Source organism: Balaenoptera ricei, chromosome 4, assembly GCF_028023285.1.
Source record: "Balaenoptera ricei isolate mBalRic1 chromosome 4, mBalRic1.hap2, whole genome shotgun sequence".
Taxonomy (NCBI): Eukaryota; Metazoa; Chordata; class Mammalia; order Artiodactyla; family Balaenopteridae; genus Balaenoptera; species Balaenoptera ricei.
The window spans coordinates 25,249,535-25,269,643 of record NC_082642.1 but is presented as its reverse complement, the minus strand read 5'-3'; the positions used below and the strand labels follow the sequence as shown (position 1 = coordinate 25,269,643).

Here is a 20,109-nt window from a genome sequence, read left to right as displayed (position 1 = left end):
TACATGCAGAAACAGTACAGTCAGCTATGACAGTCATCTTAAAATTGGTCATGTGGTGGTCTGACCAGTGTCATCTTGATTGCTTTAAGTACAGTTAGTCTTCAGTTCCAGGGTCAGTTTGTTCCCATTTCCTTGAGGCCAGTTCTCAGAATTGTGGCAGCTTATGTCATGGCTATAGTCTGGTCATAATGTAGTTAACTTCTTCCACCTGGTAGGAGTTTCAGTATCTATAAGACAGCTCACAGGATATGGCTCAGAATATTATCTGTAGCCTTTGAGGAGGAACTAAAGGTCCTTGACTTTGCTTAATGACTAAACTATTATTTGGTCTCCTTCGACTGTTTGCCTTTGTTTCTGTATTTCCTCACTTCTCTGATTAAACTTATTCTTTGGCTAAAGTTTTTGCACAGGTGGAGGACATGGGGGGCAAGGACCATAGGGTCCTGCTCTGTTTCAATTTCAGGATACAGGTTATTGGAAATCTCCAGCATGTTTTCAGGGCGATTTGTGGTAGCCCTAACAGTAGCAGCCAGAAAGCTAGGCGCACATTGAGAATTTTTAAGACTCTGTTGAGGGTGGGAGTTGGGTTCAATGTGGCAGGTGTCCATTGGCTTGGAAACTAAACTTGGCTTACACACAAAGTGGGAGACCCATTTGCTCTATAGGATGATGGGAGAAAAGAGAGGACAGTGGGGATCTGAGATAAGCAGGAGTGTTGGGTAATTGAAGACAAGTAGGGTTCCAGTATAAGTATTGGAGGGGACAGTGTGGGGATTGAGCAGCTTGGTCATTAGAGAACAGTGATTAATTGATTCACTTTCGCATATGAACTCAACAGAAAACATTTGTAAAGCATTCAGTTATATGGCATTTATCACTAATCAGAATGAGTTTAAAGAAGTCTTTTTCAAACCATTGGTTGTTTTTTGATGGCTGGTAAATCTGTATTAGCCACAAGGTGCTGTTGTAGCTCATCATTGGTATATTATCAAGGTCAGAATGTTTTTTCAGGCTGTCTTCCACATTTCCCAAAGGGGGTTTATACTCAGTAAGTTGGGATGGGGGTCCTGATCTGATAGAACTTAACATTAATTCACTCTTCTTCTTATGTATGTATGTGTTAGGACTACTGGGACCAGTTCCAAGGGGCTTTTTTTTTTTTTAAGCCATCTTAGAAATGAGTTAATTTAAAGCAGATTATTTGTCATCCTCAAAAGGCAAAAAGCTTTATGCTGATTTCAAGTGGGATGACAGAGATACCTATAAAGTCAAAGCCAGTTAATTTACATATTTCTGCCTCGTAGGTTAGTTTAAAAAAAAAAAGAATGAAAAGAACAAGAATTGAGCACCAGTATATTTCAGATTTCACTTTTAAATTTGCTTATCAAAATATGGAATTAGCCAAATACAGTTAATAAATTAACTTTCTATTTTGTATTCATAGTAACAAATTATATTCAGTATTTTCAAATGTTTATTTTATGATAACTGGTAAAATAGAAAAGTACTCTTGTTATTCAGAAAGCAGAATATAAAATATTCACTCTCATTTAAATCAAATGTTTCTGTCTCTTTATAAAGAGGTATGGGTCTCTGGTGCATTGGCTATGTCTTGCTGTCTGTGATCAGGTGAAAAGTTATAAAGATCACATGGGACAACATAGAAAGCAGATATTCTGCAAAGGATCAAAACCACTATACACAAAGTTCAGTTTTAATCTACCAGAAAATACTCTTTTTCTAGTGGAAACATTTTAGAAAAGTCAACCAAACAAGTTCACTAGTTGAAAAGATCCAAGGGATTTGTACTTGTTTAATTTCTTTTTACAAACTAGAATTAGGAAACATTTAAGATATTGCATATTTTAATCTTTTTTTTTTTTTGGTAACATAATTGAACATAGTGTCAAAATAAACTTAAAACCATGATTATTTCAGATTTACAGCCTTATAAATATGCAGGCTACCCCATGCTAATTAGGACAATAACAATGGAAACTTCAGATGACCTCCTTTTCTCAAAAGAATCACCATTGTTGCCTGCTGCTGCAGAGCTGGCTTTCCATACTGTTAACTGCTCAGCCCTCAATGCTGAAGAGCTCAGAAGGGAGAATGGAATTGAGGTAATATGGAATGACCTTTGTTCTTGTCTTCAAGCTAGTTTAGGCAAACTGTATGTCTCTTAGCAATAAATAATTCACCAAGTACAAATACAGTTGATACAGTTTCTTTAATTTATTGCAACAGATAACATTATTCTCTATATTATAATACCAAAATTAAAATAAATGGAGCTTTATTTCATAACGTGAATTGGAGAATATTGGATTCAAAATTGGTGAGCTTAATATTACTTGCAAGATAGCATAGTGGGATGCTTAAAAAAACTTCAGGGTCCTTTGTTTACTTGTTTATTTAACAAATGTTAATTGAGCAAACATTTCCTTGCCAAGTTTCTGATATTAAAAGGTTATTAATGTTTTATCCCTACCAGAAAAGGCTTTTCAGACTCCAAGTCAAAATGGACAGTTAATGGCTGACTTCTTTTTCTGCAGGTGTTACAAGAGGCATTTAGTCGCTGTGTGGCTGTCTTGAATCATTCTAGTAAACCAAGTGACATGTCTGTACAGGTAAGACTAAAACATATGGTTCCAAGAAAGTTACGCTAGACCAGTAGTTCAGACTTTAACATCTGTGAGAATCACTTGGAGGGCTCATTAAAACCTGGGTTGCTGAGCTCTGCCTCCCAGGTCCCCTGCCCACAGAGTTTCTGATTCAGTATGTCTGGGGTGGGGCATGAAAATATGCTTTTCTAACAAAATTCCCAAGTGATACTGATGCTGTTGGTCTGTGTATCACACTTTAAGAACCACTGTGCTAAATCATACGTAATCTGTTGGCTTAATTTTTTTTTTCTTAAAATAGAGAATGATATAATGAATCCCTGTGTCCCCTTTACCCAGTTTCAAACATTTGTCATTTTGCCACTTTTGTTTCATTATCTTCCATCCCCTTCCTTAATTTCCTTCTCTACCTCCCTCTCCGATCCCTAGTGTTTTCATTGGCTTCTTTTCTGTTGAATTCTTTAATAGAAAATCCATCAGGAGTTCATTAAGATCACTGTAGATGCATCTTTTTATGTGGCCTTTTGTTTATGCCAGCAAAATTTAGAATATAAAACAATCGAGTACAGGCTTTTGAGTTTCATCCTATTTTTAAGTATAGTACGTTATTAGAATTCTGGACAAAAATACTTTATTCCAGAGGTTGGCAAACTTATTTTTATAAAGGGCCAGAGAGTAAGTATTTGAGGCTTTCAGGTTACTTACAGTCTGTTGCATATTTTTATTTGTGATTTTTGCAACTCTTTCAAAATGTAAAACCCATTCTTAGCTTTCTGGCCATACAAGAACAGGTCATGGTTGACTTGGCCTGTTAGCCTTAGCGGCCATGGTTTGCCAACCCTGCATCTATAGGGAATCTTAACCAGAAATACTAATAATTCAATAGAAATGTTCTGTTTAATTTTGGAGTGTCATATATACTATTAAGCATTATTCACGAATCTCCGCTGATTTGATTTCCACTGTCTTAAATAAGGAATGCACATGTGACTTTTTTTTTTTTCTTCTCTCTTTGGTGTTGTCTGCAGGTGTGTGGACACATAAGCAAATGCTATAGTGTGGCCTCTCAGTTTGAAGAATGCCGAGAGAAGATCACAGAAATGCCTGGCATCATCAGGGATCTCTGTCGGGTGCTCTATTTTGGCAAGGTAGAGGTCATCTTTACCACTTTCTGGATTCAGTCAGCAGTGGGTTTTCTTGTCAAGTAGCCAGTCCCCAATTTATAAACAAGTTGTTTTCCTAAAATTATTTTCAAGTAAATTACATTTTTCACTGAAGCCTTGCTGTAAATGGTGGCTTTTGTTCCTGGGCTGGCCCACAGAGAGTAAGACTAGAGTGACATATCTAGAGGGAAGTTGGTCTTATGTGAACATTTGAACAGAGGCATGGAAGCAAGAGAGAAGACTAGACTAAATCAATCTAATGAAAGTAAATGACCATGTAAAACCTGAAACTTAAGAGTCGAGTCATTGCCTGGTGGAAAGGCTATAGGGATCTGAGAGCTTGCTGTTTCCTCCCAGTCTAGTACTGCCAAGGGAAGTTGTCTGTGGGTGATGTGATAGGTGGCTGGGAAGGAGAGTGATTTCTCAGGTAACTGGGCAGAGTAACAGTTGTGTTGGAATAGAACAGGATTGGAGTGCTGATCCCAGGCTAAGGTATCTAGAAATAAGAAATCTGATGAAAATAATGTCCTCAACTATATTTACTTGATGTCCTTAGAAGTGTTTAATAAGAATGCAAACTCTGGTATAAAGAAGTAAATCTGTACACCTGCACTAAAGATATCATTGATACACTTAAGATCACTAGCATGTGCATTGCTATTAATGCCTTATCAGTATTTTTAAAAATTAAAAATACAAGAAGTGAAACAAAGAAAACTGTATTCCCAAGTCTTTGACACTAACTAGCCTCAAAGATAGTAATTCTGATACAAATCAAAACCACAATGAGCTATCACCTCACATTAGTACAAGAAGTGAAACAAAGAAAACTGTATTCCAAGTCTTTGACACTAACTAGCCTCAAAGATAGTAATTCTGATACAAATCAAAACCACAATGAGCTATCACCTCACGTTAGTGAGACTGGCTATCACCAGAAAGTCTACAAATAATAAATGCTGGAGAGGATGTGGAAAAAAGAGAGCCCTCATACACTGTTCACGGGAATGTAAATTGGTACAGTACAGCCACTATGGAAAACAGCATGGAGATTCCTTAAAAAAACTAAAAATAGAGCTACCATATGATCCAGCAGTTCCACTCCTGGGTACATGTCTGGAAAAATGAAAACACTAATTTGAAAAGATACATGCACCCAACGTTCATAGCACTATTTACAGTAGCCAAGACATGGAAACAGCCCAAGTGCCCATCAACAGACAATTGGCTTAAGATGTGTACACACACACACACACACACACACACACACACACACGCAACAGAATGTTATTCAGCCATAAAAAAGAATGAAATACTGCCATTTGCAGCAACATGAATGGACCTTGAGAATATTATGCTTAATGTAATAAGTCAGAGAAAGACAAACACTGTATATCACTTATATTTGGAATCTAAAAAATAATAAAAATGAATGTATATACAAAACAGAAACAGACTCAGACATAGAAAACAAACTTATGGTTACCAAAGAGAAAAGGGAGAGGGAGGTGAGGAAGGACAAATTAGGAGTATGGGATTAACAAATAAAACTACTATACATAAAATAGATAATAAGGATCTACTGTATAGCACAAGGATTTATACCCAGTATTTTGTAATAACCTATAATGGAATATAATCTGCAAAAAATTCAAATCTCTATGCTCTACACCTGAAACTAACACAATATTGTAAATCCACTATACTTCAATTTAAAAATTAATTAGTTTTCTAAAAGTAGTAATTCTGTGTTTTTTCACAGGGTTACTTTTAATTTTAGGCTTTAAAAGATATAAGATTCAGATATAAACTGGAATTGAAAATATAAGAGGAGGTAAACACACAATAAGATAGCTAGCTTGACATACATTCACAGCCTGTTTCTCTTGGGAGCTTTTTTTTTTAATCCTGTAATTAATTCCATTATTCTTATTCTCAGAGTATTCCACGGGTGGCAGCTCTTGGGGTAGAATGTGTCAGCTCTTTTGCTGTGGATTTCTGGCTACAGACACACTTATTGCAAGCTGGAATTTTGTGGCATCTGCTTGGTTATCTGTTTAATTATGACTACACACTAGAAGAGAGTGGTATTCAGAAAAGTGAAGAAACAAACCAGCAGGTAAGCTTAACACTACTTTAACATTGAATTTGAACCCATACCATAGGTTAATGCAAAGCAAAGCCCTAGCTCAAAGCCTCAAAGGCATAAACTGTTTTTCAAGATTATTAAGCTTATTGCTCTTTAAGCCCCAAAACTTTTTATCTTAACCACTTATCTCGGAAGGATTCGAGGCAAGGGAATTTGCAGTAGCATATTCTGGACATAACTTAATCTTTTCTTGATTACTCAGAGTCACCTTTATTTTTGCAAAATTATGGTTGTGTATCACAGGGAGATCATAACAGTGCTGTTGGGGCTAGCTCCCCTAAACACTTGAGAACTTACCTGATTTTTACAGATATTTTTTTCTGTCTGTCCTTTCCTGTTCACTGTCATTCATTACTCATATTGTGATATGTGCCTCTAGCGATCAGATCTACCTACCCATCCCTATTCCCCACCCTGTCCCCCAGTGTGCTTCTTCCAGTTATCTACAAGATACCGTATTAGGTATAAATGAGTACACAGATTCTGATGGTCTTTCATATAAATGAAAGAATAAGCTCTAATGCATAAACTCTCTGACATCAGTGTTGGGGACTTTTTTGTTTCTTTTTTTTTTGCTTTCTGTTCCTTAATATGTTCCATACTGTTTTGATTCCATAAAGGTACTGTTGCCTGTGTAAGATAGCAGATCTATTTTAATGTCTTAATGTCTTAATTTTTTAATAACAGGAAGTAGCCAACAGTCTTGCCAAACTGAGTGTCCGTGCTCTAAGTCGCCTTGGAGGGTATCTGCCTGAAGAACAAGCAACACCAGAAAATCCAACCATAAGGAAAAGTGTAGCTGGCATGCTGACCCCCTATGTTGCTAGAAAACTTGCTGTAGTTAGTGCTACTGAGGTACGTGCTTCAAAAGTAGCCTGGGTTTTTGATAAATATTGCAAGATTCTTTAGATAGTAGGGGAATATAACAATGTTGATTGCTCTCGGAAACCTAAAAATTGAAAATGCTCACATGCTTGTTCTCTCAACTAAGAAATTTGGTTTGTTGTTGTGGCTTGATGCTGATGTTATCAGCTCCACAAGTCCAGTCTCTCTGTAAGGGTAGATTAACTTCATGTTTCTCAGCTGTAGAGCTCCCCATAATTCTTGATAATATTGAATCAGAAAGGAACAGGACAAGAGAGTGAACTTGGAATGGACAGAGAACTGGGAGTCAGGAGACCCAGAGTCTATTTTTAGCTGTTTGTTATAAGCTATAACTTACTTACAGTCAGCATTGAAATCCTAAAAGTCAGTATATACACACATATGCATTCATGACAAAAATAAGTATGATCGTGGCAGATCGCCCAACCTCTTCTGTGAGAATCATTGAGAAACAATCTAAGCATTAGAGAATTAACCTATAGAAATCCATTAAATAGAATATCTTGAAGCCTCAAATTGTAAAGGGATATGGGAAGACATTAAAAGATGTTTAAAGTATTTTAAGTGAAAAGGTTAAATCCCATTTTTGGTATTAAAAAAATGAATGAATGGATGGATCTGTATCAATATGTTAACTGTAGTTATCCCTGAATTGTAGAATTGTAGGCTATTTTTATTTTATTTCATTTTCTCTGATGATCATCTAATAGTTTTAGAAGAAAAAAGGCCTCAGTGTTCCAAATGTAAAATATTTTTAGAACTTATAAACAGCTTATTTGTTTTTTTAATCTAATCTGATTGAGTCTGTTTTTTAGTGCAAGACACTGCCTTTCAGATCCCCTGAGTAAGAGGGAAGAGCTTTAGATGCCAATCTTGATCTTGGTTCTTTTTCCGGACTTTGTGTTCACCAGTGTGAAGTATTTTGCTGACTGAAAACATTCTTTCCAGAAATACTAACAAGTTGTTGATTAACTACTACAGGAAAGAAAAAAAAAAGTAACACTTCAAAATTTGGGCCTGGACTCCATCTGGATTTAATAAAATGCTTATTTTAAACTGCCACTTCTCAGAGTTTTAAAATTTTCTTCATGATAAATTTTTTCAGTCATTTTACTTAACTAGTAGTTCATGTTTTGAAAACAAGGGTTGGATTTCTTTTTGTAAGATGGAGGTAATAACCCACTGCTTTCCTCCTAGCACAGAGCTCTGTAAATGTGAAGTGTAAAAAGTTCTTATTAAAACATTTAGGGAATTCCTGGTAGCCCAATGGTTAGGACTCTGCTCTTCCACTGCCGAGGGCCCGGGTTCAGTCCCTAGTCAGGGAACTGATATCCTACAAGCCACAAGGCACGGCCAAAAAACAACAACAAATATGTATGTAAAGGCAGTATGGTATGATTCTTTTTAAGCTTACATTTACTGAGTTTATAAAATGCTTTAACACAGAATATCGTCTGTAGTTTTCACAAAGCAGAGCAAATGTTAAGAATGTGAAGTCAAACAGATTCAAATTTGAATCCCAGTTTCACCACTTAAGGGTTGTGAGACCTGGGGCAAATAATTTGATCTTTCTCAGTCTTGATTTTTCTCAGCTGCAAAATGGAAAATATTAACAAACTTGGTAGAATTATTGAGATCTGTTATACTTAAGGCACCTATTACAGTGCTTGGCATGTCATAGACAATTTTAATGAATGGTAATTTCAATATATTTCCTAAATATTATAAAACAGTAATGTTCTTTCTCCTAGATTTTGAAGATGCTTAACAGTAACACAGAGAGCCCCTATTTGATATGGAACAATTCTACAAGAGCAGAACTACTTGAATTTCTTGAATCCCAACAAGAAAACATGATTAAAAAAGTATGTTATTGTTTTATAAATTTCTTACTCTAATGGAATCTCTGGAAATATAACTTAGTATTGACGAAACAGAAACCCATTATTTCTCCATTGCGTGTTGATCAAGCCTATAGCTTTTGCTACCTAATATTTGGCCCATTTAATAATAGCATTCTTATTGTATTTAATATACATTAGGATTTTTTGTTGTGTTTTTAATTACCACTTACATATAGCTGTCTTCTATTTTAACCAGTTTTTGTGCCCAGAAGCTCTGTTTTAATTGTTCTCTTTAGCCTCTTTTCCCCAGTAAATTAAAATTGCTTTCTGGTATCAAAATTGAATAATTTCTCCTATCCTGCCACCTTCTAGAGGAGAAGCTATTAAGCCATGAAAAAAACAAAAGACAGTAAGTAGAATGGGAGATAAGGAGAAGGCCTGGATAATACATACATTAGATGGTTGAGTCTTGATGGTTTAAAAGAAGTTGTGTTTTTGGGCTTGGACTTCATTAAAGAGTAACCATCACTGGGTGTCCTGAATTATTCAAAATTTGGTTTTGAATTCATTTCATGATAGTCACTCAGAGCTCTTCATTGATAGAAGTTTTGAGAATTGCAGAGCTAGGGAGAACAAGTCTCAGATTTCTATATATCTATTCTTTCACCAGGAGAGAACATCATTCTCTCTTCGTTTAGCCCTTTACAACTTTACAACAACACTTTTGCATATTATTTTAGTCCAACCTAAATTTTGAGTGATTTCCACCTAAATCTTCTTGGAGCTATTTTTTTCCCATTCCTCTTTCCTATCTTTTTCCTCGTCCTTAAATGGAAATTCTTCTTGCTTTGTCAACCCATCTACTATTACCTTGCTTTTTTATTCAGAGACCCTGTTTTCCAGCACTTTTCACTTAATGTATTACTTTTTAAAACCAGTCCAAATGTGTTCATTTCTTAGCTCTATCACCCTATATCTGACTGGGCCAAATGTTTGCTGAGCGGAGAGAGAAGAGCCACGTGTCATACTTGCTTATGAACACTTCATTGGCTGACCTCAGTGATCTTTTGAAATTTTAAAATGAGTTACAATATTGATCTTTGGGTTAAGAAATAACATAATTCTATGCCTTTTCCAGAGTCCATATTACTGATTACAAACCTTAAAATTGCATTGAGTGCTGTGATGTGTATCCCACCACATTTTTCCCTCTGGAAAATGAATGGATCTTTCAAGTTATTTATCTGCTAAGTTATTAAACTGAATATGGATAGATTAATAAACCAGACACTAATGATTCCAATTTACCTCTAACAATCTGTTTTCTTTTTTAAAAAGGGTGACTGTGACAAAACCTATGGATCAGAATTTGTCTACAGTGATCATGCCAAAGAACTTATTGTAGGGGAGATTTTTGTTAGGGTCTATAATGAAGTCCCTACTTTCCCACTCGAGGTAAGCTCTCTCCTTTTAATTTTGTCTGACACCTTTGATCATTTGTTATTGAAAGCTACTAGTTTATTCACACTGTATACATTGAAATAATACCTGTTTTTTGCCAAATGCTTTGTACTAACTTGGGTGTGTGATGGGGTGACCATTGATAACTTATGATCCTCTTTATTTTGAATGTTAAAGAATTTAATTTTGTGGATTTGTGAATAAGAATTTATTCCTTTCCCAGCTGTTCCTGATATTTTATGCATAATGCTACCCCACTGTATCATGTATATATGCCTTCAGCTTTACTATTCTCTCATGGAAGTGTAAGGCTAATTACATACTCATTCCATCATGTTGAATATCAGACCACCAGACAGTAGTCCGTCTCTGGCCCATTTTTAGAAGAAAATAAGAAAATAGACGTGGAAAGCGAAGAGAATTTTTAGAAGATGACTGGGGTCACACCAGGTCATCTCTTGTGATGATGCCTAATCACCTCCGGAAGCAAATGATCTTCTTTTCCTTCCGTAGTGCTTGGAAATCATGTAGGAAATTTTTGTTGTAGTTCTTTTTGGAGGGGTGGCAAAGAGAATTTGTTGGTTGATTGGTTTGTAAGGAAGAAAGAAGTGAGGCTATTTCTCTAAAACAAAGAGTTTGCTCTTGGAAAAAAAAGAATTTACTAAACTGTAACATTTACTATTTATCACAGAATAATATCTATAAATAGCTGCTAAGCAGAATGAGTTCAGTGATTTGTGAAATGTCTTTGAAAACTGTCCTTTGAATTTATAATCTAAATATATATAATTTTTAAATATAAAAATATAACCAAATTATAGAAGTTACATATCATACTATCAATACCTTGGTAAAGGGAAGACATACTCATCTCAGAATTATTATACTGAGGTACTGATGGGAGTATATCAAATCTCTAATGGATTTGGACAAAAATGTTAAACACTTCCTAATGCAATTGGGTTTTGTCCCCTTTCTCCCCCTCTCCCCACTTAATCCATAGGTATATTCATGTGTATGTATAATTTAATCACTTTCATGGCTTGAAGTATTTTGTTGTTGTTTTTTTTGCTGTGGAGTCTTTGTTATAGGTTATTTCTAAGGGCACACTTGTTTTTAAATATTTTTCCACTCAACTTAGGTTCCAAAAGCATTTGCTGCAAGTCTCTTGGATTATATAGGCTCCCAGGCCCAGTACCTCCACACATTCATGGCTATCACTCATTCTGCAAAAGTGGAGTCAGAGCAACATGGAGACCGCTTGCCAAGAGTGGAAATGGCTTTGGAGGCTCTGAGAAATGTTATAAAATATAATCCAGGTGTGTGACTATACCCTTGATGAGTAAGATCCTTACAATGGAAGAGCCCAAAAATTCCAGTTCTCAATTTTACCAGGGAAATGCAGGAAAAATTGTACTTGGTTATCATGTTATACTTTGTATAACATTAAGAAGAATTGACTCCATAATATTTTTACCTCTAAATAGTAGGCTGGAAAGAGAGGTCAGGTCACCATGCTTAGAATAATTCGTATCTGTAAGAGCATATGACTTTCAATGAGTTGAAAAGGCAGAGTAACTTGCTAGTGTAAAATATCACATTGATGACATAAATTGACATACCAAGTATCAATATAAGCGCTTAAATTTTATTTATTAGGTGATCTCATTTTTGTGTCTTCTGGTCCATAACACAATGCCATGTTTTTGAAAAACTGCCTGAAGTTTTTGGTGTATAAGAACTGAAATAATAAAGTGAGAATTGTCATTCTTAAAACATCTTTAAGAAGGACATTTCCAAGAACATTATCACTCTTGCCTGACTTCAGGGAGATGGATGGGTGAAAATCCGAAAGCTTCTTCCAATTCTAACTTTGATAACAAATATAGAATATAAAACCTAAAACAATATATATTCAGTTTAAGTTACATGAAGATCTCAAATCTTTTTTATTAACACTTAATATTATCTTTCATGTACTTCTTTGCTCTTTTCACTATGTATTACAGTAATACATTATTCAAATAAAATAACCAATAATAATTAAATGTTGTTTAAGAAAATAAGTCATTCCCATGGTATATATACATGGGGATGTTTTTAAAGGCAGTATTATAAAATCTGAAGAAAACTTCATTTCTTATTGTTTGGAGTTGACATATTAGGTACAAAGGAATTGCAGTAAAGCTGGCTATTGATTTGGCACTTACTTGTTTATAATGTAGTTCTCAAGTGGCAGGGTTCTAACTCAGTCTTAATTAAAAGCCAGATGATGTCACACTCTCCCCAAATGTAATTTGGCTGACAAGGGTAGCTCTACAGTCTTGAGGTAAAGAGTAAAAATACCACCTTACACTTTTAATTTTTGAGTTGTATTTGGATTGTGTGTTTGATAAATTTCTTGTTTTTACCCTGTGGGTTAACTAGGGGTGGGGATGGAAATGAAGACAAAACAAACCTAAGATAGTCTAATATCATTTAACTTCTTAAGATTTACTGATCCTTAGTGATACTTCACTCACTTTGTGTCACAAACGTTAAGAAAAGTTTACCAGAGACTTATAATTGACAGTAAACAAAAATGTGTATCAGTTTCCTAAAGGTGGATAATTTAGAACATCTCTTGGAAATAAAAATTAAACATTTTATTTTTACTTCCTAGGCTCTGAAAGTGAATGCATTGGGCACTTTAAGTTAATATTTTCTCTTCTTCGAGTCCATGGAGCTGGTCAAGTGCAGCAATTGGCTTTAGAGGTAAAAGAATTTTGTACTAAAGGGTGTTGTCTTTCCTACAACTTACTGTACATGGTTTGATCCTTGATTAATCATCATCTAAAGTTGAATGGAAGTTTGCGTGTGGTTTTTTTCATTTTGCCTATTAAGCCAAGTGAATATGTTTTTAAAATTTGAATTAATATGCTCATTTTGAAGAGCAAGTATTGTAGTGTTCAAGGTGCTTTCCCTCTGTGGTCATCGTCTGTCATGCATTAGAACTTGGGATGCATTTGTTCAGTGTCATGTGGCGTGAGTTAAGGAATGCGCTTTACTTGGGAAGCTTGGAAGCCACAGATCAACAAGAAAAGGAGGCAGGATTTCCCAGATCTCTCACTGTCCCCACAGAGAGACATGTTGAGACCAGGGCACTGTGCTGGCTGCACACTGTGGGTTTGTATTCCCTCCCCCTAAGTTGCTCTCCCTTCTTATGGTCTGGTACAAAAGCAACCTTTCCAGTGAGGGTGACAGACAGACACCTGGTGTGTTACGCTGTTTACAGGAGCTGTCTAGGAAAGGCAGCTGCCGAGAACCTGTGGGCCTTGAGGGTCCAAGAGTGGTTGGAGGCCCCTCCTTCAGGAGAATGAAATCATTGGTCCCACAGGAAGCTGTTTGGGTGGAGCCTTTTCCTCTGGGAGAAGCAGGAAGACCCTGGTCACAGGGGGCTCCTTGTCCAGGCAACCCAGAGTGAGCTCCCAGGGTCTTTTTTCAGATGATCCTGCCTATTATAACACACGATTTATTATAAAGAACACCAAATTCAACACTGCGGTAACAGGTTAATGAGTACTTTATGAATGATTAAGTGTTCTTAGATTGCATTTTGGTTTAAAAAAGATGTTTAATAAAATAATAAATGTTAAATTGGTCAAAAACCTTAACAAGCATGTTCTTTAAATTGAAAAGCATGCTTCTCCACTTATTTCCTTCAAGTATCTCTTGTAACTCTTTAAATAAGCATTATTAAATCTAGGATATTTTGCTTTGAGATGCTGACCACATAGTTCAGATTAAGTGACAATGATCTTTAGATCAATGTATATAATAAGTTAGACTTAAAAGTTCATCCTCTTTGAAAGAAAAACATGCCTATTTCTTTATAATGGAAAGATAGACCTAATCTGTTGTGCTGGGCACTGAAGACATTTACTTTCTCCCTCTAAAAGAAAAAGTCCCAGTAGTAAAGATGATTATCTTCCTAATCACTTGCCACCCCAAATCTACAATTGGAAAGCACTACAGTGTACACAATAGTTCTAGAGCATGAACTGGTGTAGAATTGAAGGCTTCTTATAAGCCTCAAGATTGTGAATGGGTGCTGAAATATTTGTTTAGATCTTTATATTTAATTCTTACCTCTAAATTAATAGAAAGCTAATGTATATAATATATGCTTTACCATTAACATTTTTTATTCTCAAAAGAACAGAGTAATAAGGCCAATCTTTTAAAATTAAACTCTTGCCTAAAAATTAAATATTTTGTCCTCCAAACATTTTCCTCACTTTGGTAAAGCCTTTAAGTTTATTTAGGTCTGACTAATTTGACTTAATTTGTTTAGGTCCGAAATTATTTCCAGAACTCTTAACATCCTATTGATTAATTTTCAGGTTGTGAATATAGTGACGTCTAACCAAGACTGTGTCAACAATATTGCTGAATCAATGGTTTTGTCCAATTTATTGGCTCTTCTACATTCTTTGCCGTCAAGTACGTATATTCACTGGAATTTTCGAAACAACAGTACAGTCAACCCATTGAGGGGAGCAGTTACACAGATGATACAAAACCTCTGACACAGTGTTATCCATGTTTTGTTTTGGAATATTTTAAGTGGTATTCTTTATATTAGATTTGTCTTTCTAATTATATTTTTACATAAGTTAATTATTTTGCATTTCTCATATCAGAAGTTGAAAGAGGTAAGAGAGATCCAAAAGCAAAAGGAAAATAATCTAGGATTTTCAGTATGTTGTTGTTGAGTTGTTGAGTATAAGCTACACATGAGTAATTGAGAATTGACTAATATTCCATGGTTTATTTTAAAAAAAAACAGACACACACACAGTTGATCTTGGATGATAGGAAAAAATGCTTAAGATAAAAATCACCTTGTGTTAGCTTAAAGTTCAGTCCTGCATTATTTGTCCTTTACTGATTTGATGCTGATAGCGACTGTTACCACCAAATGATATCAATTTTTTAAAATACACCAACCTGATTTCTTGAATACAGCCTGAAATAATATAGACTCCTTACAAACTGTACAGTCGTCTAGCATAAGTGCTAGGATCAACCTTGAGATTGCTTTTCAAAGGCAATTGGCGATACCGAGTCCAACTTTGCCACTTAACCGTCAGCAGACATTGCTCAGTCGGCTTTGCTAGCCCCTTGGAAGTCATGTTAATCTTGACTTCATACCTGTTCACCTCCTTGAGAGCAGCAACCTGTCTCATTCATTTTATGCCCCAGTGCCTTGCACGTGTTAGGTGTTATGTTCAGTGAATTGAGTGGAGTTCAGTTTCCATTGAATATTTTTGTTTTCTTCAATAAACGACGTTTGAAATAGCTCTTTAAAATGACAACTTTTAAAAGTCATTCGCAGATTATTTTTATCATCCCTACAACCTTAGTTGGTTTTTCTTTTTTATTAGTTTTTGACAGCTTTACGAGGCTTCAAACAATGCAAAATTAAACTGATTGATGAAGTGAAGAATGTTACAGAAGTCATAACTTGAAAGATTTTATATTCATATCGGATTTATATAGTCCAGTCATTATTTTAATCTTACCGGTAAAATAGCTGACATCTAGATATCTCAGCCTACTCTGCTATCATTTATATTTTAGACTAAATTATCTTTAACTGTTTGCTAAGGGACATTAAAAACATAAAATGTTGACTTCCTCTCTCCCCTCCAAAGACTTGTTTTCCTTTGAAACTATGGTTAGAACAGTGGTAGGTTTTCAGTGAAGTACTGTTGCTTCTCTTAAAAATCTCCGTTTGAGTGTTTGTTCTCCTGCCTGTTAACTTAGCTCATTCTGTCTACCATCCTTTGTTGTTTTAGTCTCAGCCTAATACTTGGCAGCCTTCACCCTCTTTGCCAACTCTTTACTCCTTTGGTCACCTGTTGTTGCCATTTTGACTTTAGAAGAGTAAAGTCCATTAGCCGAGTCTACTTCGATGACTAGGGTGAGAAGCGCACAGACTATGGGCAGAAGGATGCTATTGTGTCTTAGATTGGAATAGTGTCTTGCAACTGTTACTTCCTACTTATTTCTCTAAGACACTAGCACCACATATAAATTGTAGATCCCTGAATAGAGTGTTCTCAGGGTGTCAGGAGGTGAGAAGATTTTGTTTGCACAGTGAACAGTGAGGTAGCAAGACGGTATGGCATAGTGGTTACGAGTGTGGATTTTGGAAGTCAGACTTCTATAAACCTCTATATACCTTAGTGGTATAGTGAGCTATACCTCTCACTAGCTGTGAATCCATGGGTTGGTCAATCTGGGTCTCAGCTTCCTCACTCATAAGGAGGCCACAATTCCTGTCTTGCTGGTTATTGTGAAGATGTAAGTATAATACCCTGTGTAGAACACCTAGTTCAGTGCCTGGCACTGGTGCCCAGTAAATGTAAGCTAATGTGATGATACATTCCTTGAAATGTCTTTTACTTTGCAGGTCGTCAGCTTGTTCTGGAAACTCTTTATGCTTTGACATCAAGTACAAAAATAATCAAAGAAGCAATGGCAAAAGGTAATGTATGGAGTGCTTTCTCATCCAGTCATGCTCAGTAATGGTGAAGCTTATTTTGAGCTGCTTTGTATAGTCTGATAAACTAGAAGAATGCTTTGGAAGGTTTACAGTTTAAAAAAAACCAAACGGCATTGAGTTGAAACAAGGTTGAAAATGAATTCTACTATGATTCTATGATTAGAAAAGTCTTTTTTTTTTTATTTAGAGTATAAACACTAATTCTTTCTTTCCTTCACAGGAGCTTTGATTTATTTACTAGACATGTTCTGCAATTCAACACATCCACAGGTTCGAGCCCAGACAGCAGAACTTTTTGCTAAAATGACAGCAGATAAACTAATAGGTCCAAAGGTGAGCACAAAATGGGTTCTTAGAAAGAAATTATTAAAGCTCTGTAACTTTGATAACGGATTACATGAGGGTTACCAAAGTCTGAGATGGTGAGGAAATAACTTAATGTGAAAGTTGGAAGATCGACATACCTGAAATTATTCCTATATATTACTAGTTAGAAAAAAATTATAGTCGGTGAAGCCTGCACTAGAATTGAGAAGTCTTAAGAGAGTATTTGAATTATGGTGATAAAGCTGTTCATCTCCCTTGAAGAAAGAAGAAAAGTATATTTAAGTTATGACGGATGATACGTTAGGTTAGACTTTCACACTTCAAGGATTGGCCTGTGGAGGTAGCTTGTGAAGGAGATACACCCCACACCTGTATTAGTTAAAGCCATATAGCACGTGAGTAACAGCACCTTTGCTTCCCCTCTCTGCAGGGAGATCTTTCATTAAGAATCTGGAGCTAACAAGATGATCTCTGGAACCATGGTCCAATTTGCAGAGCAGGAACCTGTTAGAACAGCACTTCTAAATAGAATTTCATCCAGACACAGGTGTAATCAAAGTCCCCTTCTTCTGTTATTAAATCAGTTTCACATGAAGTAATGCTCACTGAAGCCAGCCCAGATATGAAATGAAGGCTCCTGAGCCCCCACTTCCAGAGTGTTAGGTGTTATTTTACATCAGTAAAACACGCTAGATTCAGTTGTTTTTTTTCCTTGTCTGATCTCCTGAGAATCTGGCACAGGACCTAGAACTGTTTTACTTTGGGAATATGGTTAATAGTCTGTCATCAACAGGGTTGATGGGATAAGGGCGATTACATTTGGATATCTATAGCAAGGGTCCATAAAATCATGAATATTGATTTTTTTAAAAAAATTTTTGGCCACACCATGCGTGGCATTTGGGATCTTAGTTCCCCGACCAGGGATCGAACCCACGCCCTCTGCATTGGAAGGCAGAATCTTAACCACTGGACTGCCGGGGAAGTCCATGAATATTGATATTTAATATTGAGTTTTCTTAAAGCTAGAGTTGGGTAGCACATAATTATAATGTCTAATATTACATGTTTTAAATAATGTTTTAGATATTTAAAATAAATATGTATTGATTGATTGATTTTTGAGCTCTTCAGTAATTTTTTGACCTTTGAAATACATGAGGGACAAATTTTACCAAGGTGAATATATTTACACTTAAATTTTCTGTATAGGAAAAATACAAGTGTCAGCTCCTTAATTGAATGATTTGCAGCAAGAGATTCTAGAACTGGGGTCAGTAAACTTATTTTCCTTTTTGGTAACAACTTTATTGAGATATAATTGACATACCATACAAGTCACACATATGAAGTATACAATTCATTGGTTTGGGCAACAACAATCTATTTTAGAAACATTTTCATCAACCCAGGAAAAAAACCCATTCCCTTTATCAGTCACTTCCCATTCACCTTCCCCCTAGCACCTGGCAACCACTAACCTACTTTCTGTCTCTATAGATTTGCCTATTCTGAGCATTTCATGTAAATGGAATCATAATATGTGTCTTCTGTGTCTGGCTTCTGTCACTTAGCATAATGTTTTCAAGATTCTTCCATGTTGTAGCATGTGTCAGTACTTCCTTCCTTTTTATTGCCAAATAATATTCTATTGTATACATATACCACATTTTGTTTTTTCCATTTATCATTTGAAAATGGACACGTGGATTATTGCTACTTTTTGGCTATTCTGAGTGATGCTACTGTGAACACATGTGTACAAGTTTTTGTGTGGATATGTATTTTATTTCTCCGAGAGTAGAATTTCTGGATCATATGGTAACACTATTTTTAACTTTTCAAGGAATTATCAGACTGTTTTCCACAGTGGCTGCACCATTTTACATTCCCACCAGTGATGTGTGAGGATTCTGATTTCTCCACCTCTTCTCTGACACTTGTTATATTAGGTGGGCCAAAAGGTTCGTTCAGTTTTTTCCGTAAGATGGCTCTAGTAGCACTTAGCTGTCTTTAACTTCATTCAAAACAATTTTGTTGGATTGTATGTGACAGCTGTCATATCAGCGTGCATTTAAAAAAAGACTTAATCAATATTGGTTAATTTTTGTGTAGCCGTTTTAATATTGAAGATGGAAGAAAAAAGCAACATTTTCAGCATATTATGCTTTATTATTTCAAGAAAGGTAAAAATGCAACGGAAACGCACAAAAAGATTTGTGCAGTGTATGGAGAAGGTGCTGTGACTGCTGGAACATGTCAAAAATGGTTTGCGAAGTTTTGTGCTGGAGATTGCTCGCTGGACGATGCTCCATGGTCAGGTAGACCAGTTGAAGTTGATAGCGATCAAATCGAAACAATAATTGAGAACAATCAATGTTATACCACGCAGGAGAGAGCTGACATACTCAAAATATCCAAATCAAGCACTGAAAATCATTTGCACCAGCTTGGTCATGTGAATCGCTTTGATGCTTGGATTCCACATTAAGTTAAGCAAAAAAAGCCTTCTTGACCATATTTTTGCATGCAACTCTCTATTGAAACGTAATGAAAACGTTTCATTTTTAAAACAAATTGTGACGGGCGACAAAAGTGGATACTGTACAACAGTGTGGAATGGAAGAGATCGTGGGGCAAGTGAAATGAACCACCACCAACCACACCAAAGGCCGGTCTTCATCCAAAGAAGGTGATGTTGTGTATATGGTGGGATTGGAAGGGAGTTCTCTATTATGAGCTCCTTCTGGAAAACCAAACAATTAATTCCAACAAGTACTGCTCCCAATTAGACCAACTGAAAGCAGCACTCCATGAAAAGTGTCCAGAATTAGTCAACAGAAAACACATAATCTTCCATCAGGATAACGTAAGACCACATGTTTCTTTGATGACCAGGCAAAAACTGTTACAGCTTGGCTGGGAAGTTCTGATTTATCTGCCGTATGCACCAGACATTGCACCTTAGGATTTCCATTTATTTCAGTCTTTACAAAGTTCTCTTAATGGAAAAAATTTCAGTTCCCTGGAAGACTGAAAAAGGTACCTGGAACAGTTATTTGTTCAAAAAGATAAGAAGTTTTGGGAAGATGGAATTATGAAGTTG

At 35.8% G+C, this 20,109-nt stretch overlaps 1 protein-coding gene across 5 annotated transcripts in view; it reads left to right on the top strand.

Moving 5' to 3' along the window:
- Positions 1-20,109, top strand: part of DNAJC13 (DnaJ heat shock protein family (Hsp40) member C13) — a 123,435-nt gene that overhangs the window by 87,044 nt on the left and 16,282 nt on the right. For all 5 annotated transcript variants that reach the window (XM_059920337.1, XM_059920339.1, XM_059920335.1 and 2 more), the window contains 12 exons: positions 1,939-2,123; positions 2,556-2,630; positions 3,653-3,772; positions 5,727-5,906; positions 6,624-6,791; positions 8,573-8,686; positions 10,004-10,120; positions 11,268-11,445; positions 12,789-12,880; positions 14,509-14,608; positions 16,584-16,658; positions 16,897-17,009. In XM_059920337.1, the coding sequence (XP_059776320.1) occupies positions 1,939-2,123; positions 2,556-2,630; positions 3,653-3,772; positions 5,727-5,906; positions 6,624-6,791; positions 8,573-8,686; positions 10,004-10,120; positions 11,268-11,445; positions 12,789-12,880; positions 14,509-14,608; positions 16,584-16,658; positions 16,897-17,009 (1,517 nt within the window). The remainder of the gene's footprint in view (positions 1-1,938; positions 2,124-2,555; positions 2,631-3,652; positions 3,773-5,726; positions 5,907-6,623; positions 6,792-8,572; positions 8,687-10,003; positions 10,121-11,267; positions 11,446-12,788; positions 12,881-14,508; positions 14,609-16,583; positions 16,659-16,896; positions 17,010-20,109) is intronic.